The sequence below is a fragment of the Chelonia mydas genome, chromosome 22 (genome assembly GCF_015237465.2).
Source record: "Chelonia mydas isolate rCheMyd1 chromosome 22, rCheMyd1.pri.v2, whole genome shotgun sequence".
Classification (NCBI taxonomy): domain Eukaryota; kingdom Metazoa; phylum Chordata; order Testudines; family Cheloniidae; genus Chelonia; species Chelonia mydas.
The window spans coordinates 13,323,956-13,344,252 of record NC_051262.2 but is presented as its reverse complement, the minus strand read 5'-3'; the positions used below and the strand labels follow the sequence as shown (position 1 = coordinate 13,344,252).

Genomic DNA, 20,297 nt, shown 5'->3' with positions numbered 1-20,297 from the left:
GGGGAATAGCCGGAGGGCCTTGCACAGAGCTTGCTCTGCTGATTAGTGTGGACTCTCGAATTTATACTTAATGATGCCACATGATTTTGTGATGTGCCATCAGCCTGCACAGCACAGGTGTGTTAGTAAAGTTGTTTCAGCAAGGACCTGAGCCTGATTCTGCCCTCATTTCTACAGGTGTAAATCTGGAGTGATGCTCCTGAAGCCAATGGTGTGAAACTGGCATGCAATCAGAATCGGCCTCTTTGGCCCAGATCCTCCAAGGTGTTTAGGTTCCTAACAGCCATAGATTTCCATTGACTTTGAGGCTCTGGGCCTTTTTGCACCGGAATAACTTTCTTCGCAGTGCTAATGGAGGAGCTGTCTCTTGCTCTCCTCTCCCTCTCCTTCTCTGTGGTTTCACCACCCTGGCTTATTTTTGGCAGCTTCCCCAGCTGTAGAGGCGGTGGGAGGGGCCAGAGCTGCAGGAAGTTACAGCTGCAAGGAAGCAGCCAGAGAGAAGCTGTCAGAGAACGAACTAAAACCACAGAAAGGAAAGGGAGGGACGCTCTCTGGCACGGGGCAACATTTAACAGCTGCCAGTGATGGCAGAGACACAACTGCATGCAGTGATGGGTGGGGAAGAGCGATTCCAAATGGACCGAAGGCTGTGGGACTAACACACAGCAGCTGGCTGAGAAAACACTCTAGGTAACTTTCGATCTTCCAGAGTCTCATTTTTCCTCAGTCCCCATTCTCTGAGCCGGCTGGGTCCCTGCTCCCCCTAGTCCGAGCACAGAGCGGCTCAGAAGCCAGAGCCCTGATTTCCTTCATCTCTGGCTTTCTCTGGTGGGCTGGGTTCTGAGCAAGGGGCTGGTTTTTAACAGAAATGACTGCTGTATTTCTGCTCTGGTGGCGGGGACCGTGCAAGACAGAATGAGCAGGAAACTGGCTTATCTCTCCTAGGCAATGGCAATGGGGTCTGTGGGGTTCATGGCAGCACGGACCTCTGTGCTGACCTTGTGGGGCTCCCCTGATCAGAGGCTGCAAAAGAAAGTCCCTAAGCTGGTGGCTCTGGGACACTGTGACCCAGTTTGGGTTTCACCCCAAACATGCCCCTCCCAGAGCAGCATCCCTGCTCAGCTATTGATAGAAGTAGAACAGCTGGGACCCCAGGCAGTGGGCTTCACAGCACCCTGCCTTTCAAATTCAGTGGATCCGCTGAGTTACAGGAGCATAGGGGACAGCAAAATGTGCCCGTGAAGTAGGGTGGTCATGGAGCCCTGGACTCGAAGTCAGGACTCCTGGGTTCTAGTCCCAGCTTTGCTAACAAGTGTCTAATGGTTATCACAAGGGACTCCAAAGCCAGACCTTCTTGGGTTCTATTTCAGCTCTGTTATGGGCCTGCTCTGTACCTCAGTTTCCCCAGCAGTAAAATGGGTATAATCAATGAGACAAACCCTCCTTCAGAAAGGGCTCTGAGATGGGTAGATGAAAAGCATCCGAAAGGGCTCGGTGAGTCATCATAGCTCCGGCCCCGCTCAAGGGGGCGGCACAGGAGAACCCAGAGCCCAGGTAGCTTCCCTGGGACCAGAGGTTTCCTGTTGTGTGGTTTGGAAACTCTCAGGGTGCCTGAAACACAAGGCAGAGGCGAGTCGAGGCGAGGCTGAGCAGCTTGCTGTGTGGGGATTCCCACCCAGGTAATGACAGGTTGGGGAGAGAAAGACACCCTGCTCGCACGTCACCTGTTAACCCTTCAGTGCCCTCCCTACATCTACCAGTGATCGAATGCCCCCAGACCCAGCCGCAACCACAGCACCACAGCTAAACCCAGATGCAACGACCAACTCCTTTTCTCACACTGGGCAGGAGTCCCTGAGCCTTACAGCGCAGATGGAGAAGGACAGGGGCTGGCACCCTGCTCCCAGCACTGACAAGCCTCAGAGGAGGCAATGCCCACAACCTGCTGCCCTGGAGACAGTCAGACATGGCCTGGACCAGAGACTGGTATTAGTCAGTCGAGAGAGGATGAACCAGGTGTTCCCTGGACACATATGTTCTTCTGTTCTGGCCGCTCACAAAGATCATGGATTCAGCAATTGGCAGCAGCTGTCTGGGCTGGAAACAAGCTTGTTCCGCTTTAAATTTGACTCTTGCTCCAGTTTACCCTTGCCTTAGAGACGCTAAACTCCCTCTGCATTCAACAGGTGTGCAGAGCAAGGGGGCCCCACACCTGCTCGGTGGGGATCCATTCAGCCCTGACAAATGTGGATGGCAGCGGCAACCCCACTCCCGACGGTTTTTGGCCCAGACTCTCCAAGGCAGCCCCTGGTAGGGCGCTCCCGAGCGCTGCTCTCTGCAAGCCTGAAAGCAGCAGGCCAGATTTCAGCTTGACAGCTGGAGTCTCTCTCCCCTGCTGCTTTAAGGGGAGGAGGCTACGGGTTTGCCCTAAGCCTGTGTCTCATTTCTCCAGCAGAGCAGCCAGCACAGGCTGCCAGGCTCAGGATAGAGGGCTCTGTGCCGGCTGCCACTGCAGCACTGGAGAGAGACACGAATGCAGCAGGAGACGGTCTCCTCAGTGGGCCCCTGGGATCTGTCTGGTAGAGAAGGTCACCGGCCTGTCCTTCCCCTAACTGCCACTGACAGGCCAAGGGGAAAAGCCTGTAACCACTCAGGTATTTGGAGGGGGGAGGGCGTAAGGGGGAGATGATGGATCTTTCTCTCCTCTAACACTACAGAGCTACCAATAGGGTGACCAGATGTCCTGATTTTATAGGGACAGTCCCAATTTTGGGGTCTTTTTCTTATATAGGCTCCTATTACCCTCCACCCCCTGTCCCGATTTTTCACATTTGCTGTCTGGTCACCCTAGCTGCCAACACTCCCCATGTCAGCGGGACTCTCACCTTTGATCTCTTTCTTAAAGCCCCTACCCCTGGAGTCACCTGGTTGTGGGAGACTCTCTAAACAGCACCAGCCAAAGTAAATGTGAAGCCTCTCGTCAGGGGACAGAAGTCTGGATCCCCAGGAAGGTAAAGAAAGACTCAAATGTCATTATTGAATAAGTAGTGCGATCTTCAGGTGGGGAGGGCCTGACTCACGATTTTGAAGGGGGGGGAGTGACACTGCTCCTTCACCTCGTGCTCTGTCTCTTTCTTCCCCTAAATTAACTGAATGAGAACAGCTGCAGCCCCTCGCTCAGGTGATTGGTTAAGAACCTTACGTGCTTAGCACTATTGTTTTGCCTGACCCAGAGACCCTCCTTTGCTTGTGACTCAGGTGGTGAAAAACTCCCACCAGTACAATGGGCTTGACTCTTCTCTTGCTCACATCAGTTCCCTGTGATGATCCATTTAAACCAGTGTGAGAAGAGACTGAGGCCCCCAAAGTGCAGTGAAGCTGCAGGACACCAGCTAATCACTACAGAGGTCAGGAAGGGGATCTCCGCAGTGCTGCAGACAGGGTAGAAGACTGAGCGGATGGCCTGATACTATGGGTTTGCGCAGGGGAGAGCTGTCTTGAGGGCCCCCTCTCTGCTCCAAGATCGCTAATCTCTCTGCTTGGTGGGGAGAGCACTGTTTACGCTTGCCTCTTGGTGTGAGAGCCCAAGGAGGAAGGGTGCATGAAGCAAGCTTTGGGCTTCCACTCATGCAAGATGATGCTGGTTCCTTAGCCCTCAGGTGTGTCCTGGGGTAGGCTGGGCTTTGCTAACCTGGCCCTCACAGCACACAGCTCAGTGATGGGACTGAGGACCCCAGCCTGTCCAGGTGGGGCACCGCAGTGGGGTGGTCCACCTCCCCAAGTGGTTGCTCTCTGCATTTCAGCTGAAGCAAGTCCCCTGCCATGCAGTGCCCGAGATGTCTGCCCCAGGCTGGGACCCACTGGAGCAGGATCCAGGGCCCCAAGCTCGGAGGCCGAGAGATTATGCGCATGCTGCTGTCCCCCAGCTCTGCACCAGGTAAGGAACTGGCTGAGGTGAGAAGCCTCTTACCTGGCTTTCCCCAGAGCCCAATCCCTTTGGAGTGAAATTTGCAGCTCCCTGTTATGGCTGCAGGTGGAATCACTGGATTCTACCTTCTGGGGCAGCATGATCTTATGAGTGGGGCAGGTGAGTCAGGATGCCTGGGTTCTGTTCCTGGCTCTGAGAGGGTGGGAGGGTCTAGAGACTACAGCAAGGGGCTGGGAGCCCAGTTCTTCTACTGGCACTGCCCCGACTCACCTGGTGACCACGGCCATATCACAGCAATGTCCTGTGTGTGAATTCCCCACTGATGAAACTGCGTTAAGACAAAAGTACGGTGGGTCTAAGGTTGGGTGCTGGGTTCTGGGGGCTTGGGATGGCACCAGTTCTGCCTGGGCCCAGCTCGCACTGCAGCCAGTCTGTGCTGCTTTGTCAGAGGAGACTTGCTGGCCTAGTTATGTCACTTCTAATTGCACCATTACTGGCGGGGAGGTGGTGTTCGTGCAAAGTGTTTCCTTCCAGTTTACATAGAGGCAGTGCAGGGCAGGGGTCTGGGAGACAGACCTCCTGGGTTCTATTCCCAGCTGTGCCACTGACTCACAAGTCACTTGACTACTTTGTGCCTCAGTTTCCCCATCTGTAAAATGGAGTTAATGGTAGTGACCTCCTTAGTGAAGTGCTTTGAGTGGATGGACAGTGCTAGAGAAGGGGAAAAACATTGGGGCAATAAGTGGAAAATCCAGTCCTGAGTGGATAACTGGGGGGAGATATTCCCACATGCCCTGGCACCAGAAGGCAGAGATCTCAGTGGGGGAATTCCCTGGGAGGTTATTTGCAGGTCAGGCTGTGCCACTGCTGGGAAGAATTCCCTGGCTCATGTGATGGGGTGCCCTTGATGCTTGCTCATAACTTAGCATTTATAAAGAGCCTGCTTTTTACAGGTGCTGAGCACCTGCAGCTACCACTGGAATCAGCAGCATCTGCACCAAAGCAGGCCCAGGGTCTGCAAAGCATCGCATCCTGTATTAACAAGATTGTCCTAAGTAAGACACGGGAGGTCATTGTCCCACTCTGGTTGGCTCTGGTGAGGCCCGAGCTGGAGTACCCATGGCCAGTTCTGGGGGCCACGCTTTAGGAAAGATGTGGAGAAATCGGAGAGAGTCCAGAGGAGAGCAACAAAAATGCTCAAAGTTTGGAAAACCTGATCTCTGAGAAAAGGTTGAAAGACTTGGGTATGTTTCGTCAAGAGAAGGCTGAGGGGCACCTGATAAGTCTGCCAATACGTAAAAGGTTGTTGTAAATAGGAGGGCGATCAGTTGTTCTCCTTGTCCATCGAGGGCAGGACAACAAGGACTCAGCTAAGTTTGCAGCAAGGGAGAGTGTGACGAAGTGGGACTGTTCTTAATGTTTCCTCTGAATAGTGTGGGGGTGCCTCAGTTTCCCCTATGCAGTTCTTAAGTATCTAGGTGGTGGGGTAAGGGTGTATGATCATTGCAGAGCCCTAGAGGGCAGGTGTGTGCAGGGGTCTGGACACAGAGAATGGCCGACACCCTGTTTCCTGGCAACTGATGGCCTGGGCCCTTCCCCCCTGTGAGGTGAGAGCTAAAGGGTTGGAGAACAAAGGGATCAGGTGCCCTCCTGGCCCGGAAAGGGACAAAGCCCAGAGGAGGAGGAGGAGGGGCTGGAGGGAGTTTTCAGTTTGAGGCTGGCTGGAGACATGGAGTGAAAGGCAGACATGGTTGTCTGGCTCACTGCCGCCCAAAATGGACCCAGCTGAGGGGTTCGGTTCTCTGCACCTACAAGCTCTGTTTTAGACCATGTTCCTGTCGTCTAATAAACCTCTGTTTTACTGGCTGGCTGAGAGTCACATCTGACTGCGAAGTTGGGGGGCAGGACCCTCTGGCTTCCCCAGGACCCCGCCTGGGCGGACTCGCTGTGGGAAGCGCACGGAGGGGCAGAGGAGGCTGACTGCTCCGAGGTCAGACCCAGGAAGGTGGGAGCTGTGTGAGCTGTGTGTCCTGCAGACAGGCTGCTCACAGAAAGGAGACTTCCCCAGAGTCCTGCCTGGCTTCATGGGGAGCAGTTCCAGAGCATCGCCCAGGGACTCCGTGACAGAGAGTTAGGTTGGATATTAGGAAAAACTTTCTGTCTCTCTAAGGATAGTTGAGTGCTGGCACAGGTTACCTCGGGAGGTTGGGGAGTCCCCGTCATCGGAGGGTTTTAAGTGCAGGGGAGGGTTTTAAGTGCAGGTGTGACGCAGCAGAGAGAGAGAAAAGGAGTACTTGTGGCACCTTAGAGACTAACCAGTTTATTTGAGCATGAGCTTTCGTGAGCTACAGCTCACTTCATCGGATGCATAGCATATCGTGGAAACTGCAGAAGACATTATATACACACAGAGACCATGAAACAAAACTTCCTCCCACCTCACTCCCCCGCTGGCAACAGCTTATCTAAAGTGATCCTCAAGTAGAGCCATTTCCAGCACAAATCCAGGTTTTCTCACCCTTCCACCCTCCCCCCCCCCCCCACACACATACAAACTCACTCTCCTGCTGGCAACAGCCCATCCCCCTTTGAAACCCCTCTTTATAATGCGCATGATAATCAAGGTGGGTCACCTCCAGCACTAATCCAGGTTTTCTCACCCCCCCACACACACACACCCCTTTTTTCCAAAAACCACACACACAAACTCATTCTCCTGCTGGCAACAGCTCATCTTACAATGTGCACAGCAATAATCCAAGTTTAACCAGAACGTCTTGGGGGGGGGGTTTGCAGGAAAAAAACAAGGGGAGACAGGCTACCTTGCATAATGACTTAGCCACTCCCAGTCTCTATTCAAGCCCAAATTAATAGGGAGTGGCTAAGTCATTATGCAAGGTAGCCTGTCTCCCCTTGTTTTTTTCCTGCAAACCCCCCCCCCAAGACGTTCTGGTTAAACTTGGATTATTGCTGTGCACATTGTAAGATGAGCTGTTGCCAGCAGGAGAATGAGTTTGTGTGTGTGGTTTTTGGAAAAAAAAAAAGGGGGGGGGGGTGAGAAAACCTGGATTAGTGCTGGAGGTGACCCACCTTGATTATCATGCGCATTATAAAGAGGGGTTTCAAAGGGGGATGGGCTGTTGCCAGCAGGAGAGTGAGTTTGTATGTGTGTGTGTGGGGGGGGGGGGTGGAAGGGTGAGAAAACCTGGATTTGTGCTGGAAATGGCTCTACTTGAGGATCACTTTAGATAAGCTGTTGCCAGCGGGGGAGTGGGGTGGGAGGAAGTTTTGTTTCATGGTCTCTGTGTGTATATAATGTCTTCTGCAGTTTCCACGATATGCTATGCATCCGATGAAGTGAGCTGTAGCTCACGAAAGCTCATGCTCAAATAAACTGGTTAGTCTCTAAGGTGCCACAAGTACTCCTTTTCTTTTTACGAATACAGACTAACACGGCTGTTACTCTGAAACCAGAGAGAGAGAGTGTTGACCTGGGAATGTGGCAGGGGAGTTTCACTGGGGATGGGAAACCTGAGAGCCTGTAACCTGAGCCAGGAGGGGGAGGTAACATCTCTGCCCGGGAATGTGGACGGAGGCTGCAGGAGAGAGCCTGCTGGGGGGGGTTAGTTTTTCAGTTTGGGGCTGGGTGGTGGAACGCAGGGAACCCCAGGGCTGGGGTCTAAGCTCCCTGCTCCCCCAGAAGGACTTGACTGAGGGGTCCTGGTTGTACCCACAAGCTCTGTTTTAGACTGTGTTCCTTCTGTCCAATAAACCTTCTGTTTTACTGGCTGGCTGAGAGTCACAGTGAATCCCAGGAAGAGGGGTGCAGGCCCCGGACTCCCCCACACTCTGTGACAGCAGGGTAGACAAACACCTTTTAGGGATGGTCTAGGTTTACTTTGTCCTGCCTTAGCACAGGTGGTTGGACTAGCTGACCTCTCGAGGTCCTTTCCAGCCTGATATTTCTATGATTTCTGTGATATTAGCTAATTGATCCCCACAACCCCCTTTTGGGGGGGGGGGGGAGAGTATTGTCCCTCACAGGGAGGCACAGACAGGGGAAATACCAAGGCCAGAGAGTAAGACAGTGGCAGAGACAGGATTTGAACAGAGGAGCTCCTGTCTCCCAAGCCTGTGCTCTGAACATGAGCCCATGACTCTGCAGGCAGGTGTCTCCCTGGGGCTCGAATCTGGCATCGCTGCCTTAGCATCCTGTTCCCTGGCCGTGCCCAGATGCACACTACATGGAGCATGGTCCGGTCCAGGCCACATGGAGCCAGAACCCTGGGGAAGGTGCACAGAACATCCTGGCTGTCTGGGCCTCCGGTGCTGCTGGAGCAAGGCTCCTTCCTTGGCTTTCTTGGAGTGCAGAGGAAGAAGGGTGCTGAGGGGGAGCCGGTACCCTGGGGGGCGGGCGGCAGGCGACAGGCACCATCCTGTATCTCTCTCAATCCTGCTCTCTCTGACCTCCTGCATTCCATCCTTTCAGGTGCCAGGAGCAGCTTCATCCTCGGGAGGATGCTTCACCCAGCTGGCAGGCTGTGCTCCAAAATGTCCCCCCCCAGGTAGGGCCTGGAGCGCCTGCGGAAGCTGGCAGGGGCATGAAGTAAAGGGGACCCGAGTGCAAGGGGTGGGTGGCTAAGGCAGCTCCCCTCACATAAAGCAATTGGTCTAATTTGTCGGCGTGGGTGTTAAAGTTAATTGAAATCCTGCCCCAGGATGCATGGCTTTGGTTGGGGGAGGCTGCTGAGGCCCTCTCAGCTGGGCTCTTCCTGATCGTTCAGAGGGACTAGGTCTGGGAGGCTGGGAACAGGCTAAAGGGCCTGTCACCCCTAGGCAACCCATTCAAACCCACCCCAGCTGATGACAGAAGGTTATGTGTGGGGAGCTGTTCAGCTTAGAAAAGAGACAACTGAGGGGGGAGATGATCGAGGTCTATGAAATCACGACTGGTGTGGAGAAAGTGCATAAGAAAGTGTTATTTACTCCTTCACATGACACAAGCAGGGGTCACCCAATGCACTTAATAGGCAGCAGGTTTAAAACCACAATAGGAAGGACTACTTCACACAATGCACAGTTAGTCTGTGGAATTCATTGCCAGGGGATGCTGTGCAGGTCAGTAGTATAACTGGGTTCAAAAAAGAACTAGATAAGTTCATGGAGGGTAGGTCCACAAAGGCTATTAGCCAAGATTGTCAGGGATGCAACCCCATGCTCTGGGTGCCCCTACACCTCTGACGGCCAGAAGTTGGGAGTGGACGACAGGGGATGGCTCACTCAATAATTGCGCTTTTCTGTTCATCTCATCTAAAGCATCTGGCCCCAGCCACTGTTGGTGACAGGACACTGGGCCATTCTTATATAAGGTGGCTTGTTGCTATTTGGTGGTCCTTATGAAATGAGTTTGGCCTCTGCCCAGTTCCCAGTGGACAAGTATTCACATAACAAACAGTCCCTGGCACTAACAGGCCCCCTTGTCCTCTGGCTCAGAGGAGAGATCAAAGCCTGAGTGCAGACTGAACTCCTGAATGGGTCCCTCGATGGCAGGCCTGATGGGTTGCGGGGAGCTTGCCTGGCTCCTGCTGGAGCCAGACCTGGTCTCAGGATAAAGTGGGCACATTTTGCAGCTCAGAGTTCAAACAAGGGGAGGTTCTCTTTGGGCTGAGTTGGAAGAAGCAGGTCCTGGTTTGTTGTCCTCAGGTTCCCCATTTCCCACAATGCCCCTGGAGCTGACATGGGAAAGTACCAGTGCAGTAGGACCCCAGTTCTTCTCGCACCGCTCTGTTTGCACGCAAGCTGCTCCCCTCCTTCGTTTCGGAAGTGTTTTGTCAATGGCAGGGAGGCAGTTTCCCTGTGGCCGGGGCTGAGGCGTTGGCTGGTGAGCTAACCATGTCTTTGGCTGGGATGTCCGGGTTCACTCAAGCTGCAGCCTGCCCCAGCTCTGGGCCGTTGGGACAGACTCTGCTGTCCCACTCTGGGCTTTGCTCTCTCAACAATTCCCTGCCCGCTTCCTTGCAGGAGCTTTGCTCGCTACCAAGGAGGATTCCAGGAGAGTGCGTCTCAGCCGAGCTCCTCCCGGCCTGGCCAGATGGCCCTGAGGAACGTGGTCTCTTCCGGTAAGGCCCCGTGCTTCTGCCATGCTGTAGGAGCCCATCACAGAGGGGCAGTGCTGAAGTGGTAGGGTGTGCTCGGGACTGGGAGTCAGGTGAGCAGGCTGGGATGCAGTCACTGACCCGGGTGAGGTGCGGTGGTTAGAAAAGGAGACAGAGTGTCAGGAGTCCTGGGTTCTATTCCCTGTTCTGTCGCTGACTCGCTGCGGGGCCCTGGAGCCAGCGGGCTCCTCACCCTGTGTGAAACAGGGAGGGTCACCCTGCCCCTCCAACCCTTCGTAGTATGCCGGGGGGTCTTTAGATGGGGAAATGTTACCTCTGTACAAAGCAATATTAAAGGCACCGTCTTGGCAGGTCAGGCTGGGCTGTGGGGGTGGGGAGCGCTGGGTGGGAGAGCACAGTGCTACGGCACCCCGCTGGTGCACGAGCGCTGCTCCGATACAGGAATGAAGGGGGGAGCTAGCTGGATCCGGGGGTTCCTGGGCTTTGTTAGGGCTTGGAGCAGCCGGTGCCGGGACTGCGCTGAGGGACTCTAGCGCTGGGGGTACTGGAGGGGCTCCAGCAATTTGGAAACTTGAGACAACCTTCCCCCCCCGCCGCCCCCCGTATTTGTGAGCATCTCTGTACTCCCCCCTACCCCTCAGACGCCATTCAGAAGCACCGGAAGAGCCTGTCTGACTGGTTCAGCCAGCAGCCCAATGAGGAGAGGCAGTTCGGCCCATCCTTCTCACTGGACACCATCCACGTGGACCCAGTCATCAGGGAGAGCTCCCTGGAGGAGATCTTGAAGCCCTCGCCTGACCTGACCATCCTGAACCAGTTCCAGTCCCCTTGTAGCCGGACCATCGGCCTCCAGAACCTGTTCGACGCGGACGCCTGCGGGCAGCAGGTGAAGAATGTGGTGCTGTACGGCACAGTGGGCACAGGGAAGAGCACCCTCATCAAAAAGATGGTGGTGGACTGGTGCCATGGGCGCCTGCCCCACTTCGAGTTGGTCATCCCCTTCTCCTGCGAGGACCTGTCCCAGAGCAACGTGCCCGTCTCGACACGGCGCCTCATCACCAAAAAGTACCTGCACCTCAAGGAGGTGGTGCCGCTGCTGGGCTCCACCAACCTCAAGGTGCTCGTTATCCTCCATGGCCTGGAGCGGCTCAACTTGGACTTCCGGCTGTCTGGCACCGAGCTCTGCTGCGACCCTAATGAGGCCGTGCCTCCCTCCACCATCGTGGTCAACCTGCTGAGGAAGTACCTGCTGCCAGAGGTTGGTGTTCCTCCCCACCCGGTGCTGTGAGCCTGTCGGGGGCTGCAGGTAGAAACGGGGATCCCTGGAGCATTGCCCAGAACCCACTCCTTGGTGAGGCCTCCACTGGCCCTGACTGGCTGGTAAAAGGCACAGCAAGGAGCTTCCCCACACCCCCTGAGCTGGAAGGACACCCCCGCCCCTCATGGCCCTTAGGAGGGGGAGGGGAGTCCAGTCTTCAAAGCTCATTCAGTCTTTGGCCTCCCTGCACAGACTGGGAACAAAGAGGCCGATCCGTGCCAGCTGGAAGGGTTGTTTCTTGACAACCTGCAGTTATCGATGTAACATAGCAAATGCAACCCCAAGGTGGTTCCTGACCCGAAGAACGGACAGCCTAAATGGAAGGCGGCAAATCCAGAAGGCATGGGGGAATGGGTGTCTGCGGAGGGGTGAGGCGAATGAACGGAGGGGGTTGCTAAGGTGGCACGACATGCCCCATCTTAGTGCCAGCGGTTCTGACCTGTTGTGCCATCAGTTCGGGCTGCGGCATGAGGGATTTGTAGGAAAAGGCAATGTGTGGGAGTCCATCAGCCGGACTGAGATCCCCTAAGCTCCCCTCACACCCAGCCTCAGATAGTGATGATGTTAAATCACTGCTGTCCTGGGCTGGATGTGAACCAGCAGCCTTGAGGTAATCATCACCTTAATCCCATCCAGTCCTTGCCCTTCCTCCCCAAGTCATTTTGTTATATAGGGCCTGACCCAAGGCACTCAGACACTGGTGAGAGGTTTCCCATTGAGGTCAGTGGGCTCTGGATCAGGCCAGTAATGGTTTGACAGAGAAAGAGAGGGACTGTATTAAATCCCAGCTTTGTGCATCTCTGCTCTGGTTGCAGGCCAGCATCATCGTCACCACGCGCCCATCCGCCGTGCGCCGGATCCCCAGCAAGTACGTGGGCCGCTACGCCGAGATCTGTGGCTTCTCTGACACCAACCTCCAGAAGCAGTACTTCCAGATGCGCCTGAGCCAGCCCGGCTGCGACGGCAGCGGGAGCAGCAGCAACTTGGACGAGCGGGACAACCTGGTGGAGATGCTTTCGAGGAATCTGGAGCGCCACAACCAGATCGCGGCTGCTTGCTTCCTGCCCTCTTACTGCTGGCTGGTCTGCACCACTCTGCACTTCCTCTACTTCACCAAGTCGGTGCCTCCCAGCCAGACCCTGACGGGCATCTACACCAGCTTCCTGCGGCTCAACTTCAGCGGGGAGATCCTGGACAGCACCGACCCCACCAACATCTCCATGATGAAATACGTAGCCAAGACGGTGGGCAAGCTGGCCCATGAGGGGGTGATTTCCCGCCGGACCTGCTTCTCGGATGAAGACCTGCAGAAGTGCTTCGAGGTGGAGATGAAGACGGAGGGTGAGATTAACCTCCTCAACGTCTTCCGCACTGACGTCTTCCGCTTCTTCCTCACACCCTGCGTCCAGCCGGGCAAGGAGCACACCTTTGTCTTCACCATCCCTGCCATGCAGGAGTACCTGGCAGCCCTCTATGTGGTGCTGGGCGAGAAGAAGACCCTGGCACAGCGGGTGGGGAAGGAGGTGTCTGAGGTCATCAGCAAGGTAAGCGAGGACGTGACTCTGGTGCTGAGCATCATCTCCAAGGTCCTCCCCCTGCGCATCCTGCCGCTGCTCTTCGGCCTACTCAAGATGTTCCCCCGCTTTTTCAACCGGCTCAGTGGCAAGGACCGTGACACCATTGCCCACACCATGGCGGTGGAGATGTTCAAGGAGGAGGACTACTTCAACGACGATGTGCTAGACCAGATCAACTCCAGCATCTTGGGGGTGGAGGGCCCCCGGCACCACCCTGACGAGGCACCGGATGATGAAGTCTTTGAGCTCTTCCCCATCTTCATGGGCGGGCTCCTGTCGCGCCGCAACCGGGCCCTCCTGGAGCAGCTTGGCTGCTCCATCAAGAACCTGGCAGCCTTTGAGATTGCCAACGCTATGAAGAAGACCATGATCAGGAACAGCCGCAAGTGGCTGCCCCCATCTGAGCTGATGGACTACCTCGTCTTCCTGCATGAGTTCCAGAACGAGCGCTTCACGGCTGAGGCCATCCACTCCCTCAGGGCGATCAACCTCTCCTCCATCAAGATGACCCCACTCAAGTGCTCCATCCTGGCATCTGTCATGGGCACCACCAGCCATGAGGTGGAGGAGCTTAACCTGAGCTCATGCCATCTTGATGTCAACAGCCTGAGAACTCTTTTCCCTGTCCTGCTACGGTGCCAGAAGCTCCAGTGAGTGCCTCCTTCTCTGATTCTGCCTGGGGTCTAGGTCATTCATTTATATCTGGGGATGCCTTGATTGTACTCCCATCTGCAGCTTGCCTGGAGCCTGAGAGCTGCATACAATGGTGTAAACCAGCGGTTCTCAAAACTGTGGGTCAGGACCCCAAAGTTGGTCATGACCCTGTTTTAATGGGGTTGCCAGGGCTGGCATTAGACTTGTTGGGGCCTGGGGCTGAAGCCAAAAGTCCAAGCCCCACCGCCCAGGGATGAAGCTCTCAAGCTTCAGCTTCACACGCCCCCAGGGAGGCAGGGCTCGGGCTGTGGCTTTGGGCCCCCTTGCCTGGGGCGGAAGGGCTTGGGTTTCTTTCCCCCTTCCCGGGGTCATGGAGTAATTTTTGTTGTCAGAAAGGGGTCGCGGTGCAATGAAGTTTGAGAAACCTGGTGTAAAGAGTTGCTGCCTTTGTCTGTTTTAAATACGAAGATACAGACCATGGAGACTATAAATCAGTGTACAGTGCTCCTTGATCTAAGCAGCCATGCTAGATTATTGCATGCTGGGACTAGTAGTCTCAATGGATAGCAACTCTTTACAGGTGATGGGTCCTTTATAGAACTCTGTGGGCTGCTGTTCGGCTGTTCTTTGAACCGTGCTTGGCATCAAGGCTCTTCTAGTGGTTTTCATCTCCGTATTTCAGCTGTCAGTTCCCAAATTCCTGTTGCTTTTCAGGGCCCTTGCTTTTGTGGAATTCTATCTAAAGGCACCACAAATCCATTCAAGTAATTTTTAGATTATATTGCCAGCTCTGCTAACTTTTTATTAAAGAAGCGGAGGGGGGAGAGAGGGAGAAAGCCATTTGCCCATCATTAGATTTTACTTTAGATCAGAGTTAAGATCATTAGAATATCTTGGTCCCACTGTCTCACTTGGTACCAGAGCAATAACATAAGAATGGCCATACTGGGTCAGACCAAAGGTCCATCTAACCCAGTATCCTGTCTTCCAACCGTGGCGAATGCAAAGGTGTCCCAGAGGGAATGAACAGAACAGGTAATCATCAAGTGATCCATTCCCTGTATGATATATTCCATCTCTACTCCGTGCAGGGTCTTTGGTACACACTGACTCTCCATAAGCTTTGTGGAGTTGAATTATATCAGAGAAAGAAACTAAGACACAGGGACAAGGGAGCCATGAGATGCTTCCAGATTGGGTTTGGAATGTGATGGAGACTTGAACAAGATGGAAAGATACAATGTGGAGGAGGGGTACTATTCCAGGCAATGGCAGCTGCAGAGCAGAAGGTTCTTGCACCAGCTCTGTTGAGGTGATGCGGAGAGACAGAGGAGACTGTTGGCATGGGGATGGGATGTTAGATAAGATCTGTGACATGGCTGCAGTGACACCACAGTGGGTTGTATAATGGAGAAAGGCAGTTTTGAACTGGATATTGAAGTGATGGGGGAAAGCAGTCAATTGCATTTTTTTAAAATATGGCCTGTTTAGAAATTTGCACCCCTCTGATTGTTTTCCCCCTCCATGGATCCTGTCTGGCTGCAGAAAAGGTGGAATCTAGAGCTGGAAAAGACCTACTTAGTCCAGGTCCTGGCCAGTTGCAAGACTCTCTTCTTGTCACTTTGCTCCTGTTTTGTCCTAGTCTCGTTTTTTAAATATGCCTGGTATTGCAAACTCACCTTCTACCAGAAGGCGGCAAGCTGCAATCAGGAAAGAAAGAGGGGAAAGAAAATACAGCGGGTCTGAAAAAAATGTCCCATCCCTTTGGCCAGAGAAGAATCAATACAAAGACAATCAGGGAGGGAATCCATGGTGGATCCTTCCCTCTCTCTCCTCCAACATCTGAATTTCCCTTCCTGCTGGGGTCTGTTCTCCCATGTACATCTCTCTGGGATTCTGTCTGAGAGCTTGTGCCATTTAGTCTTCTGGCTGGTACTGCCCCTCTTCTGGTCTGTGCATGAAAATGGGGAGCATTTTCTCCCTGTTTGGGAAAAAATACTGTATTATCTTCCAAGCAGAGGTGATGGCTGCCTTATGGCTGACCCATAACTCGGTGGCGCCTGCCAGGAGTAATACTGAGCGTTTACATAGCACCCTTCAATGGCTTCACAGACACTAATTGGATAAGCCTGACATTCCCAGGACTGCAGGGGAGGGAGTTCAGTGTTGTTAATACTGATGGGGAAATGACTCCCCCAAGGCTGCATGCTGGCAGAGCAGGGAACAACCCCAAGAGTCCAGTTCTGTGCTTTTAGCCACAAGACGCAGGCTGCCTCTCCCATTGGGTTGCCTCAGGAGAGACCTCACCCCTTGTGGTTCTCCCTTCCTAGTCCTGGGGTGCCTGGCAGGCTAGGAGAGGTGGAGGGGGTGTTAGTGGGCAGGTGGGTGTGAGTCACACTGCAATAGGTGTACCTACATGCCCTCCATGTAGGGCAATAACCTCTACTCCACCCTCTAGGGCCAGAGTGCGGTACTCCTACAGCAGGGGCATGTGTGGGGAGGGGCTGGGTGTTGGCCCCATAACATGAAGGGTTGACTAGTGCCACTGCTGACCTCTTGCTCTCGCCCTGTCTCAGTTTGCAGCTCAACAGCTTGGGCCCTGAAGCCTGCAGGGAGATCCGGGACCTGCTGCTGCACGACAAGTGTGTGGTGAGCACCCTGCGGTGAGTGTGCTCAGGAAACCAAGAGCCTGTCCCCCAGAGCAGGACTCTCTCTGAGACCTACCCCTACTGGTGAGGTCACTTCTTAGTGTGTTCGGCTGACCTGTGGTCATGGCTTTCTGGATCTCCTGGTCAGGAGTTCAAGCCACATGCTGGGCCCCACTGTTACTGGCCTGAGCCTGAGGGATCCTGGAAAGGGGAGGTATTAGAGGGTAAGCGAAAGACTGGGGGCAGAGCCTGCTGGTTGTTACTTTGGCTCTTACTAAGCAGGCTCGACGCTCAGCTCAGGGCCAGCTGAAGCCGCTGGTCCCCATGGTCTGTGTACTGGGCAGGATCCTTTAAAGTGCCTGAACCAGCTTGGACCTAGCTTTGCCAAAGGGGCCTGGATCAAGAGGGTTTTCCGGGCACCTGGCCATGGAGGCAATATCTGGTGTGCTCCATCGTCTTTCATTGTCCCTTTCACACTCTTTGCTGCAGCCCTTCCCTTCCCGGCTCTGCAGCCCTGCTCAGCCTGCGGTTCTCTCTAGCATGGGTTCAGGCAGAGCGGAAACTCCCTGTAGCACAATGGCAGGGCTGGGGGGAGCTGGCTGCCAGGCCAAAGCTGTGCAGGACTACAGAACGCTGCCTGACTCAAACATCTTTCCCATGTTGCTAGGGGAGGGTGGTGTCAGTTCTATGGGGTGGGTGAAGGGATTATGAGGGAAATGTACCCAGAGCTGAGGAAGGCGTTTGAGGGAAGAATGGGGGGAGGTTTCCTATTAAGCAGGAGCACAGAAAGGAAGCTGTGACATGCCCCCGCCAAGGCTGCGATAAAGGGAAAGCTAGGGCTAACTGAAAATTTTCCGTCAAATCCGTTTTTCAACAGAAAATTGGGTTTTCAGCTAGATGAAGTATTTTGCGAAAAGTGTTCACTTTCCATAGAAAATTCTAATGATTTGCTTTTAAATTGAACAGTCCTATCTCCAAACCCCAAAATATTCCAATTTCAACGAGCTGCTATGGTGCCTCATGGCAGCTGTAGCTCAGTTGCTTCATGTCCCCATTCTCGTCTATGCACCAGGCTCCTCAGCTGGACTACATCTCCCATGATGCATCATGGCCAGGGAATCCCATGAAGTTCTGCCTCCCACTCCAAAAGGGGAAACCCTACTGCATCATGGGAGATGTAGTCCAACCAGGGAGCCCAGCTTATAGTGGAGAATGGAAGCATGAGGCACCTGAACTATAACTCCCATGAGATACCGCAGCAGCATTTCCAAATTGAAATATTTTGGTAATCAAATTTCTGCCCAAAGTCAAAAAATTTCCAATGAAAATTTATACAAAACTTTTTTTTTTAAAATGCTGAAATTATCTGTGGTGGGGGGAAAACCCCTCTTTTTTTTTTTTTTCCCCTTTCTTTTTTTTTCCCCTAACCAGCTCTAAGGGGGACAAGCTATCTTCTCCCCAGAGCCCTCTGTCACCCCATGTCCTGCAGCACTAAGGTATGAGCAGTAAACACCCCACTAGTCAGAGCCTGTTGGGGTGGCAGCCCCATTTCCTGGCTGCCCCCTCTCCCTCTGTGACCTTCCTGTGTTGTTTTCAGGCTCTCGGACAACCCCGTGACTGAGCAGGGGGCCAAGTACTTGGCTGAGGCCATCGCAGGCAACCGCTCCCTGACACACCTGTCCCTGCTGCACACCTCCTTGGGGAACCAGGGTGTGGAAGTGATCACTCAGCACCTGGCCCAGAACCAGCACCTAAAGTTGCTCAACGTGGGCTACAATTCGGTGACGGACAAGGCAGCCCTGGAGCTGGTGGAGGTGGCTAAGAGGCATGCGACACTGAAGGAAGTGCAGTGAGTCTCCAAGTCCCTTCCCCTCACCGTACAGCCAGGTCAATGTCTTCCCCGCCCCATCCATGACCCCAGACCAGGGAGCCACAGCTCAGGCATCCAGCCCGGCATCCCCTTTATGGGTATCAGCTTCCCTCCTTGACAGCACTCCCAGCCCATAAGACCTGGCCCCTCTCCCTCTGGGTGCTCCCCCCACCCCGTATCGGCTCCTTGCTGGTGGCTGCTCTAGCACTTGCTGCTTGTCCACGGCGGCTGAGCTTGTCACTCATTGGCCAACCCCTCATGGCTGCTAGAGTCCTTGTCTCTCATTGGTCACTGTGCCTCCGCTCATCTCTCATAGGCCACTACTCCCCTGAGCCATAGCTCATGCTTCTCTCTGATTGGTCACTGTGCCTGTGCTTTGCTTTAGTGGCTTCTGCCCCATATGGCTGCACAAGTGCTTGTCCCTTATTGGTCACTGCCTTGTCCCATGCTTGTCTCTCATTGGCCACTACCTCATGCGGCTGCTTGAGGCCTTGTCCCTCAGTGGCCACCATTCGTCCACTCGTTGCCCATTGGCTGCGGCTCCTCTCTGAGCCTGCACTCATTGGCTACTGCCCTTTGGGGCTGCTCCTGTCCTTTCATTTCATTGGCCACTGCCCCCCCATGCTCCTCTCTCATTGGTCACCAAGGGATGCCTCATGGCCCCGTAACCCTGCTTCTCCCTTCCCCAGCCTGTATTTCAACGACATCAGTGAGGAGGGCAAGTGGGCCCTGCATGCGCTGCGCAAGGACCGCGACGGCGTCCAGGTGCTGGTGTTCCTCACAGTGGGCACCGACGTCTCCGACTACTGGGCCTTCATCCTGAGCGTGGCGAAGAAGAACCTGCCCAACTGGGACCGCGAGCGGGTCCAGCAGCACCTCAGCCTGCTGCTGCAGGACCTGGAGTGCAGCCGCCGGCAGACCGGCAACCCCTGGAAGAAGGCCAAGTTCCTGCGGGTGGAGAACGAGGTCAAGAAGATGCTGGTTAAAATCCAGCAGGGAACCTTCTAACACCCCCCGCACGCACCTCTCCCATGGGCCTGCCCCAGCAGGATGGGAGGATGCAATGGACATAAGGACTTAACAAGGTCCGAGGGAGTCACTCTGTTAACCATTTCACCAGCACCCCAAGAGCAGGGTTCGCTTGGGTGGCGGGGAGCAGGTAGTTACTTGCGGCACCACAGGGCGTGGGGGTCCTGTCGGGAGAAGCCCCAGCGCCAGGACAGCAGGAGGCACTATTTTAGGCCTGGAGTGAGGTGTGTTGGTAACGCTGGGCAGTAGAAAAGGAGGAGGCGGGGTGTGGTCAGAGCAGCTGGTCGGAGGGGGGGAGGGGGAAGCTTGCACAGCACAGGCCCTGGCTTTAGATGGCACCGTCGCTCCCTCACTTGGATCCCATCTGCACAGCCACACATACCTCAGGGACGCGCCCAGTGCTAGGGTTCACTGGGCTATTTCCCAAGCAGCTCCTGGCCTCCCTTCCTGGAGTGCACTGAGGCCATAAACCCTGCACTCTCACGTGCTGTCTCTGAGCGATGCCCAAGTAGAACTGCCGTGAAACCACAACACCAAGAGCCTGGAGCCTCCGTGGAAGGACCATGGAGCATTGCCCCTTGGGAGCTGCCCTGTGCCTCCATCTGGGAACCCCTCTGCCTTTCCCAGACAGCAAGCGGCCATTGCCAAGGCTGGTGAGACCCTGGCTCTGCTCCAAGGGATCCACTTTTATTCCAAGGGAGGGGGGACTGCAGCCTGAACTCCACGAGGGCTGAGAATGGTGCGGCCATTGGTCATGCCAAACACAGGACAGGTTTGCATGGCAAGACTCTTAAGGGCACCAGAGCGCTGAGAGCCAGTTGATCAACCAAGGGCCCGAGTCTCCTGGACCTTGTGGAGTCCTTTCTTCTAGGGCCCAGTGGCTGCTGAATGCTCCCATTCTGATCAGGGAGCATTTGACACCCACTGTGCGCTGGTTTCAATGACGGCGCAGGGGAATCGGGCCCTGGAAATCCATCCTGGGGGGAGGGTTGTGTGGACTGAGGCAGCACGAGGCCTAATGCGGGAGAGCGGGCTGAAGGGCAGAGCAGCTCTGGAGGTTGTTCCCAGTATTGGACGCTTTGTGCAGTTCTATGTATCATGGAAACAAAAGTGGTTTAGTTTCAACAAACGTGAGTTGTTACCAAACTGGTCTGTTC

At 54.6% G+C, this 20,297-nt stretch overlaps 1 protein-coding gene across 6 annotated transcripts; it reads left to right on the top strand.

The window, feature by feature from the left end:
- Positions 1-487: 487 nt before the first annotated feature.
- NLRX1 (NLR family member X1) lies at positions 488-20,274 on the top strand. Of its 6 annotated transcripts, XM_037882365.2 has the most exons (11): positions 488-690; positions 1,849-2,186; positions 2,906-3,011; positions 3,804-3,937; positions 8,418-8,493; positions 9,950-10,047; positions 10,686-11,302; positions 12,178-13,589; positions 16,170-16,256; positions 17,839-18,090; positions 18,801-20,274. In XM_037882365.2, the coding sequence occupies exons 4-11, from the start codon at positions 3,823-3,825 to the stop codon at positions 19,117-19,119; spliced, it is 2,976 nt and encodes a 991-aa protein (XP_037738293.1). In that variant the 5' UTR covers positions 488-690; positions 1,849-2,186; positions 2,906-3,011; positions 3,804-3,822; the 3' UTR covers positions 19,120-20,274. The 6 variants fall into 6 exon arrangements, with proteins under 6 accessions (XP_037738293.1, XP_027685019.2, XP_027685020.2 ...); XM_027829218.3 differs by lacking the exon at positions 1,849-2,186; XM_027829217.3 differs by lacking the exons at positions 488-690; positions 1,849-2,186 and adding an exon at positions 2,415-2,654.
- The last annotated feature ends 23 nt before the right edge of the window (positions 20,275-20,297 follow it).